The sequence below is a fragment of the Epinephelus moara genome, chromosome 6, assembly GCF_006386435.1.
Source record: "Epinephelus moara isolate mb chromosome 6, YSFRI_EMoa_1.0, whole genome shotgun sequence".
NCBI lineage: Eukaryota > Metazoa > Chordata > Actinopteri > Perciformes > Serranidae > Epinephelus > Epinephelus moara.
The window spans coordinates 16,787,807-16,798,073 of record NC_065511.1 but is presented as its reverse complement, the minus strand read 5'-3'; the positions used below and the strand labels follow the sequence as shown (position 1 = coordinate 16,798,073).

Genomic DNA, 10,267 nt, shown 5'->3' with positions numbered 1-10,267 from the left:
TGGCCGTACTATTGTTGTCGGTGAGATCAGTATGTTATATAAACATTATTCCTTAGTCTCTCTGACATATTAGGAGGATTTTATGACTATTTGCTTTAGATTTCTTACATATAGCTCCTTTAAGTCTGTTTCTCTCTGCTTGTTAACACCTGTCAACAGGGTGAAGAAGAGAGAGGACATTATTGGAGCCTTCAAGGTGGAACCACTCTACCTGAAACACGAGAACCAGGAGTCAGGTATGGAGTCATTTCACTTAAAGTATTTGAATCAATGATCACAGGTCAGGTCGGATGAAAATGTGGTCTACTGCACAACATAATGACAAAAATAAACAGCTGCGACCTTGTTTATTGTTCTCTCTGTGAGGACGGTGGTTAGTTTGCCCATCTGAGCCAAAAGACACACATTTCTGTTTCAACAATAACTGCTGGAGCATTGCACCACGTCCTAAAAGGCATCATTGCGTAGCCTTAAGCAGATAAACACAGGCATCAAGATGACTGTGTGACAACCAGACAAGTGTGTGTGAGAATACTCTTGTGTATCTATGTTTGTGAGGACCCACCTGAGTTAAAGACCTTGAGAAGGGGGACACGTTTGAAAGTGAGGACAGTTTTGAGTGAGTGAGACTTGGTTTCACCTGATTTCGCGTTTTGTCTGCAAAGGTTAGGGTAGAGTGTGTGTGTGTGTGTGTGCTTGTACATGCTGCATAGTGAGGACCAAATACTGTATTTTACCAACAAAGTGAGGGCATTTTGGCCCGTCCTCACTTTTTTAAAGGTCTGTTTGAGGGTTAAGACTTTTTGAGCTTTGAGGTTTTGGGGTTCAGGTTAGAATTAGGTTTACATTAGGTTTAGAGTAAGGGTTGGGGTTAGGCAATTAGTTGTGATGGTTAAGGTAAGGCCAAGGGGCTAGGAAATGCATTTTGTCAATAAGTTGTGTGTGTGTGTGTGTGTGTGTGTGTGTAAGTATGTAAGTGTGTAAACACTGGCTTCTATGAGTGATCTTAATAATTTTCTCATTCTATTCTACCCGAAGTTAAGCTGACTTACCGTATTTGGGACCTAATTTGATTAATGCATTTCATTAACATCATGGAAATTGTCATCAGACATGAAAATAACTTTAAAATATCCCACATTATGTTTCAGCGTGTGTGTATATGTGTCTACTGTGTGTGCTGGTGTACATGCTCCTAGCATGCAGATGGGCTCAGATCTGCACTATAATTTGTCACACAGACAACCGGACAGAGAGACAGACAAACAACTACCTCCCACCACACTGAGGCACCTGACAAAAGCCTTTCGCTCATACAATCTGGACTCTTCAATCTAATTAGTGGTTATTAGCACCAGCTAACATGGGCCTCCATTCTGTAGAGATGAGCTCTCTATAGCTGGTCTGTGTGGACTGACGTGTGCTGTGATCAGTGAGATAGAGGGGGTGGGCGCAATGACGGCAACACCTGGACAATGGAAGGCAATCCCAAATTCAACAGCTTTACAGTATATAATTTTCTGGCGCTAATAATGTTCAAAGTCAAAGCGTTTTTGATTCAACTTTATCAATGCAAGCTGAGCCTAAAGCAGCTTGAAAAGCTGCATTAACAATGCACATATTTAGTGACATTTTTAACTGACTCCTAAACTGTTTTTCTATCAACAGGGCTGGTCACAGATTATAGGGTAAGATAAATTAGTAATGATAATTCATTTTCTAAAATTTGCAAGAAATCTAATAATCCCAGTTAGCATCAAACTTGCAGAGGTTAAAGCTGTAACCATTCTCCGACACGCTTCATCCCCTGTCCTGCAGCATTGGCAGATCCCACTGGGAAGAAGATTTCGCTCACTAAAGATGTGGTTTGTCTTCCGTTTGTATGGACTCCATGGCCTGCAGGCTCATATACGCAAGGTAGGAGACCAACTGAATAATCCATCATGTCCACTTTGATTGAACAGTGACCTGACTGCAGTTATAGTCTGAGATCTCAAGATTTAATCTTGTTGTCTGTTCCTAGTGGACGGACTAAGTTGGGAAAGAAAGCTTTTGTGTGCTCTGCTCTCTGATTTTAAACTGAGTTAGCGGATCTTTCTGCTCAAATTTAAAGAGCTCATAAGTACAAGGTTGAATGAATTGGCAGATACTGGTATTTTAAGATTGCAATATGTTAATGTATATCTTTTCTGTTTTTTGTGGTTGGTGTTTGTCTATAACCTTTTTTCTGTTGTCTTGACCATGTCTCACCTTAGAAAGAGCTTGTTGATCACAACAGGACTTATCTTGTTAAATATAGGAAATCTATATGTGCCCTTAAATTCCTGTTTAAAACCTAATAATTTCTGCGTTTAGATTTATTTCTTTTTTAAAATTCTGACACACATAACCCAAAACTTTCATGTAGAAATCATCCTCATTAAAATACACAAACTCCCAAAACAGTCCTTCAGATCCAAACACAAACAAGCAAGTTAACACTGATATTTACTAGAAAATACAGCCTTATACAGCCTTAACTTTTGAGTGACCTGATGTTCTGGCATAATATGCTATATTATAGCCACAGCGTTCTCATTAAACAAGTATCCCAGGTTGAAGCTTATTAGCAAAGACAGTACTCTGTGTATCAAAGATGCAGTAGCAGTGTATTTGCTTTGTTTGTTGCAGTCACTAATGTCACAACAATTGTATTACAGTGTTACTAGGAGAAGGGGCAGTTGCCCATCTCGACCAGAGACTCTGTTGAAGGTTAACTGTGCCCACTCACAAGATAATTAAACTCAGAAAGACACTTTGTTTATTAGCCTTTGTAACAGTAAATTCACTTTATTGATCGTGTTGATTCATGACTTTTACGATTTTACTTAATGGTGTTAAGTGGTGTTTGTATTGATGCAATGGTTTCTATGGCACATTACAAGACAATAAATTACATTTATATAGCAGTATAGTGTTTCATTTTGTGCTAAAAGTCTGGTGTTTGTCCAGAGGAGAGTGAGTAGTTGGTTTTATGTTATAGTTTTGGGAAATAGAGTTTTACACAATATTAGCTGTCAAAAAAAAAACCCATTTGCTATTAGCAGCATTGTAATCCAGTAGTGCTATTAACTTAATCCAATCCTGACTTCATTATACATGACTAAAAGATTAGAACAGGGCTGACAGTGGTGAACGTCATTCTTCGTATTTTCTTCCTCTCTGAATCTCATTCCTACTCACTCCTGAGAAAGAAAAAAAAAAACACTTTTGATGATCACATATGCCCGATCTGTATGGTAAATGTCATCTCCGTCCTCCCTCCCACACATCACCCCACATAATCCTCCTTACCACTAAAGTTCATTCACTGCCGTCATCTCTGCCTCCATCAGCACATCCTGTCAGTCATATGGGCCTGGTCTGTATCTTCTTATTATAGCAACATTTTCCTACATTTATCCTCCTTTGCCCCTCACCCATACCCACCCTTTTCTCCAGCCATTTCTCTCTCTATGCTTCAAACGTCTCTTCCCCTCATATTCCCCTTCCCTCCCCCCAGTCTGCTCTGTCAATCAAATCAGTCTGTTTTATGTTTATTCTCCATTTTAAATGAAGCAGCAGAAGCAGAAGTGATCCCTGCAGCCATAAACCATGACACACTACTCCATTGTACATCCGCTAGAACAGCTTCAGTCTTCTGTAGCTGAATCTTGTAGAGTCAGACAATGTGTTCAAATGGAAATACAGCATTTGGTTGTACTGCCTGTGAGTTTCCTCTTTCCCAGTAAAGAAAAACAAATTAAAATTCTACTTTTTTTTTATAAACACCAATGAATTGTCCTCCCAGGAGAAAAAGGAGTTGTAAAATGGAGCATTTTAATGACGCATGTAGAATAAGAGACCTACCTAGTAATTAGCAGACAAACGGGGTCATTATAGTATATTGGCTTGTAAACACTTATGAGTGATGGTGAATTACTGGCTGGGAATGAGGAAACAAGGTGGTGGTCAACCAGTCGGTCATTTAAGCCTGTGTTTAGCTTCGTTAGGGAGGCAGGAAAAGTATAGTTGAAGTTGTACCATATAATTGTGATCAGATGCAGTGATGCATATCCAGAGTTTCACCATGCATTTAGTGTCCTGGTGGGCTCTTTGATCATAAGTGGATAAACAGGAGCATGTTTGAGTGTACATTGCCATTTGGGAATGACTTAATAAGAGTGCAATGACATTTCTTGAGAGCAGATTTTGATACAGACTATTTCATGGTTACCGAGTCTTGATTTTGAACTTGTTTGAACTCCTAGGCAGTGTCTCCTACCAGGATGTGCACTAACCCTCTCAACATGCCCTTTTAATCAAATGCATTCAGTTATCGATGGTTACAGATGGTGACATTTACACTCCTGGGCTTTGGTTGCAGGGTACAAACTGAATCACTCTGAAAAGTCCTGTGATTTTTATGGCTGAATGCACTGTGGCATGTAATGAAACAGCAATGCCATCTAGTGGAAATTATAGAAATTGCAGCCTTTAGTAGAGATGCTTTCAAGCAGCCAGCTGTTTTCTTACAGAGGTCATATGTGAAGCCAGGCAACAGTTTCCACATTTTTTCCTTGGAAATGCTCTGTGACACTGTTTATAACCTACTACTGTATAAATAACTCTTTGTCCTTTCACTTGCTCATTAAATTTAGTTTGCAGTTAGACATTCTCAGATCTCTGCACACTAATTAAAGCATGTGGGCATAAGAACAGTGCAAGTGTACTACTTTCATCTACATGCACCTTATATCCTTAGGTGCATTTTACAAACTGTGCATGAGTCATAGCACATTATAATCTATGTCTTCAATAATCTATGTCTTCTCTTTACAGCAAGTGGCCCTGGCTAAAGAGTTTGAGAGTCTGGTAAGAGCAGACAAAAGGTTCGAGATCTGTGCAGAGGTCATCATGGGACTGGTCTGCTTCAGGCTCAAGGTAACAACACTCAGCATCATAAACCTACGATAACTTGATAAATCCAGTGTGGTCCTGTACAAAAGTTCCTTACCCTGTAAAACTAATTTAACACCTATTGTAGATAGATTACAGTAATGATGCACTCACAGATCTGAGAAGGGAGGTTCAACTATCACTACAGAAGTCAGCTAAAAAAAATCCTCATCAGTTTGATCAGATGTTGTTTTCATTGGCAGAGGAAAGCTGAGGGCTATAAGTTATATTAATAATGTTGAATATGGTGTTTCAGAAGGTGATATACATAGATTTTCTATACTGTAGTGGTTCAGTCTTTCTTACACACATTACCTACTCTTCAAATGGCTAAATAGGCATGTGAAACTCTACATTACATATTAGCGTGTTTTTGAATGTGATATTGAATATGGGAAAAAGATGGATAGTGTGAGTCATCTCCTTGTCCCTTCCTCTCAGGGCTCTAATGAGTTGAACCAGCTGTTGCTGAAAAAGATCAACAAGAGCAGAGAGATCCACCTGGTGCCTTGCCAGCTCTCTGGCCGCTTTGTCCTGCGCTTTGCCATCTGCGCACGCACTACTGAGTCATGTCACATCCAACAAGCATGGCGGCACATCACGCAGCTGACCTTTGAGCTTTTGCAGGAGCCCAGTCATTGACCAAAAGGCGGGATAGGGCTTGTCCACACTGATGCCGAAATTAGGACCAAAGTTAAGACAAAGATACTGGGTTTTATGTTGCAGATCTAAAATGTCATAAAGGGAATGAGCAATGATTTCACAACTCACTTAGTAGTAGGGGTGGGCGGATAAATGGTAAAATATTGATACTCTTGATACTATAGGGATCAGTTTCTCTCCTCTACGTCAGGGGTAATACTGTCTGTGCAATGTTCCATTGCCGTGAACACATCTAGTACATGTACTCTTTATGTCTCCATTGCTGTTGTGTTGTCTACACTCAAACAACTTACTCCAGACCCAGCAGCATCTTCTTAGTTTCACTTTTACCCAATGTCAGCAGTAGGAGGGCGGTAAGCTCACTTCCCAGCCGTCCCATTTACTGCTGGAGCCTATGAATACACACGCTTGCACATCCACGTTACTGTAGCTGTCCACAGACGTTCAATGTAGAAATTATGTCCAAGGATGACTTGTTTAATCAGACACATAATAGCAGTGATGGATTAATCAAAGAGGAAAAGGTGAGAAAGAGAACTTGGAGCTGCAACCAAAACAAGGGAGAAGGAGTGAAATGCATTAGCATCAAGACCTCTGACACAGAGACAGTGTTTACAGTTGTTTCAGTGAGGCTCAGACAAGGAATATCCTGGTAACAGCAGACTTGTGAAATAATATTTTAGTTTATTTTTCAGTGTTGGTAAATGTCACATTTTTAGACTGTAATTGGTCATCATTAGCTCTTATGTATAAATCATGGCTTTCCTGACATAAAAAGAAAAATGCCACTTTTAATAATAAAAAGTACCGTATCAGTATCAATATCGTAGATTCTGGCCAGATCAGATTGAAACCAAGTTTTGTGGTATTGCCCACCCCTACTTAGCAGTCAGGTGTCTTCTTGTCTGCAGCCTGGTTATTAAGTATGTAAGTAGTGGTCATTATATTGCTAAGTTCACAATTTAATGTATGGGAAGAAAAAAAAACGTATACACAACTACAAACACTCAAATGTGTATAAAAGGAAAGAATGTGTTCCAAATATTACATTTTCTATCTGCAACTTCTCCCTCCATTCACTTCGCTTTTATCTCTCACTCTTTCATGATTATATTATTGTTGTCATCTCAATGGAATCATTCCACTGCAGACCCTGTTTTTATTGTCTATGCCGCTTCTGTGTCTTCTGTGTAAAGAATTTGATTGGTTGAGGGTGATCTTTTTTAGTTTTGCAATGAATGTATTGCACATTGTATGTGTGAATGAATATTGGAGTTTATGTGTTTCTGCAATTTTCTGTGGGGGCTCATAGAGAAACAGCTTTTTTTGTTTAGTGAAGAATTAGAAATGAATGGGTTGTAATAGTTTAAGAAAGATGACTTTATCACATTACCTCTGTAGATTGGCTATATATTGTATGAAGGGCTTCATAGAGCCTGTGAAGTTAAATAATTCTAACATTGCTCCAAGTAATCGGGTTTAACCCCTTTTTGTAAGTGCATTAATTTATTCAAATAATTGCGTTTAATATATAATTGTAGGCAAGAGCCTACCTTTTCTTTTGCTCTGACAAAATTCCTATTAATTCATCTAGTGTCTTACGCGAAGATGGTCAGCACCTCCCAACATTGTAGCACAAGACAGTCACTGTTTCACTGTATGTCACCTGGATGAGAAGGAAATGATGCTACTTTTAGGGGTATTCAGGACCATTATTTGTTTGTTTACTGAACTTGATCCAAATCATTACAGTTACACAGGGAATTTATTAATGACACAGATCTAACATAGCCACCCTATACTGTGTAGTATTAAATTACTGTATTCAGACAGAGATAAATGATCAAATGTGTAGAGTTATAAGAAAAGGGTTTAAAATCTAAGTTGTGTAAATGCTGCATACATTAATTATTCTTTGACTGCACACTGTCTAACACTGATTTGGTGCCTATAAGATCACTCCTAGTTTATCATTCTGTGTACCAGGAAACTAGGGTCTGTAACACTCCTCACAATAGTCTCTCATGACATACACTATGTTTGACTTTAAGCCTTGGGATTTAAGATAGATTCACATGACTAACAAATGTAATTAAAACAAGGCTAGTCTCCTGCTGGTTGTCCCCATCCACAACTTGTCTTGTCACTATGTAAATGTGTAGTGTGACATCACCAAATGTTGCTGTTAATTCATACGTTCATGTCAAAGGATGCTGCTGTTGCTGATCAAGGTGTTTCCGTCTGGCTTGGCTGTGTGGTGCATGCAATTGTGTGGGTTTATTTTAATAAAGTCTCCTGTAGTCTGAATGGTCGTTGGATCTTTCTTTTTATAATCCTCATTAAAGGTTTACAATTCATCAGGGTCATCATGACAGTAAAACTGAAAAGGAGTGCCGTGTTCTAAAAAGCTTTGGAAAACCACTGATCTACAGTATACTATGGTAGGAAATAGTTCTGCCTGGACCCAACTGTTGGAACCTCTTAACACAACATTGGCTCACACAGAGACCATAACATATTAGACACCACCACGAATCAGCCATGTCAAACTACTGGATGCAATCAGTGGTTATGTTTTCCAGTATATCAGAGACAGAGTAGTGAAAATGCAGCCTGCTGTCCCTCTACTGCAGTGTACTCAATTAAAGATGACAGGCACACACACACACACACACACACACCATGCTGTGCCACTCAACCTCCTCCTGAGCATCTTAATCCCTGAGGACAAAGGCCAGTGTTCTATAAATACAGATGAGGATTCAGTATTAGAGGTTAATTCTTAGACCCTGATTACTATATTCGCTTGCTCATTCACTTACTTCAGAAGCTACATTAAGATCATTCTGCAGGCAACGTTATGTCACAAAAATAGCTGTAGACAAGCAGAACTTCTCTATAGCAATTCTTTTGATCTGTTACGGTAAAACATCTACAATCATACAGCTACTTGAGAAAATGCCCAGAAACACAGTCGTGTTGATTCCCTGGTAGTACCCTCCAATATCCAGAAAGTATCAAATTGTCCCCTGAATAATGTATTGATTTAAAAAAAAAAAAAGTATGCTCTTAAAAATGTGCATCAACTGTGGCACCAATGGACATTAATTTCCAGTGCAGTGGTGAACCTCAAATACATCTTTAGTTTAATAGTAGTAAAGTGATGTAGTATAATATCCTATAAAATGTTCACACTATATTATGTTACAAAATTGTCATAGTATAGTATGCCATAAAAAAGTCATAGTATATTATCTCATCAAACTGTCATCGTAAAGTATGCCATTAAAAATGTTATAGTACAGTATGCCATTAAAAATGTCATGGTATAGTATTTAAAAAAAAGTCACAGTATAGTATGCCATAAATGTTTTTCACTATCATATGTCACAACAAATACAATTAAAATGTCATGGTATAGTATTTGTTTTAAAAATGTCATAATATTGTATGACATTAAAAAAAAAGTCTTGGTATAGTATGCCATAAAAAGTTCACACTATAGTATGTCACAAAAATGTGATAGTATAGTATGCCATAAAAATGTCATAGTATAATTACCATAAAAAAAATTCACACTATAGTACATCACAGAAAATTCATAGTATAGTATGCCATTAAGAAATGACATGGTATCCTATGTCATAAAAATGTTATAGTATGCCATAAAAATGTCATAGTATAATTACCATAAAAAAAAATCACACTATAGTATATCACAGACATGCCATAGTATAGTATGTCATTAAGAAATGACATGGTATCTTATGTCATAAAAATGTTAAAGAATAATATGTCACAAAAATGTCATAGTATAATATGCAATAAAAATGTCATAGTATAGTTTGCCATAAACATTTTACACAATAGTACATGACAATAAAAATGTCAAAGTATAGTTTACCATAAAAAAATGTCATAGTATAGTATGCAATAAAAATGTTATAGTATACTATGCCATTAAAAAATGCTGTAGTATAGCATGCCATAAAAATTTTATAGTAAAGTATGTCACAAAAAATATAAAAGCGTAGTATGTAATACAAATGTCATAGTATAGTACCATAAAAAAAATCACACTATAGTATGTCACAAAAAATGTCATAGTATAGTATGCTATGAAAATTTCACACTAAAGTATGTCACCAAAAAAATATCATAGTATAGTATACCACTGAGAATGTCCTAGTGTAGTATGTCATAAAAAATGTCACTTTATAGTATGCCATAAAAATTTCACACTAAGGTAATGTCACAATAAAATGTCATGGTAAAGTATGTCACTGAAAATGTCATGGTATAGTATGCCATAAAAAATTTACACTACAGTACATCACAAAAAATATCATACTGGAGTATGTCCTAATATAGTATGCAATAAAAATGTTACAGTGTAGTATTTCACAAAAAAATGTCATGGTATAGTATGCCATAAAATGTTATAGTATAGTATATCACAAAAAATGACATAGTATAGTGCGCCAATAAAATTTGACACTATAGTACATCACAAAAAAGTCATATCATTATGCCATTAAAAAATGCCATAGTATAGTATCAATCAATCAATCAATCAATTTTATTTATAAAGCCCAATATCACAAATCACAATTTGCCTCACAGGGCT

General features: G+C 37.2%; 1 protein-coding gene across 1 annotated transcript in view; it reads left to right on the top strand.

The window, feature by feature from the left end:
* ddc (dopa decarboxylase) overlaps positions 1 to 7,947 on the top strand; it is a 26,316-nt gene extending 18,369 nt beyond the window's left edge. Inside the window, exons 10-14 of the mRNA XM_050046828.1 lie at positions 160 to 236; positions 1,669 to 1,688; positions 1,819 to 1,917; positions 4,861 to 4,962; positions 5,419 to 7,947. Coding sequence (XP_049902785.1) covers positions 160 to 236; positions 1,669 to 1,688; positions 1,819 to 1,917; positions 4,861 to 4,962; positions 5,419 to 5,619 — 499 coding nt within the window. The 3' untranslated portion in view covers positions 5,620 to 7,947. The remainder of the gene's footprint in view (positions 1 to 159; positions 237 to 1,668; positions 1,689 to 1,818; positions 1,918 to 4,860; positions 4,963 to 5,418) is intronic.
* Positions 7,948 to 10,267: the final 2,320 nt, after the last annotated feature.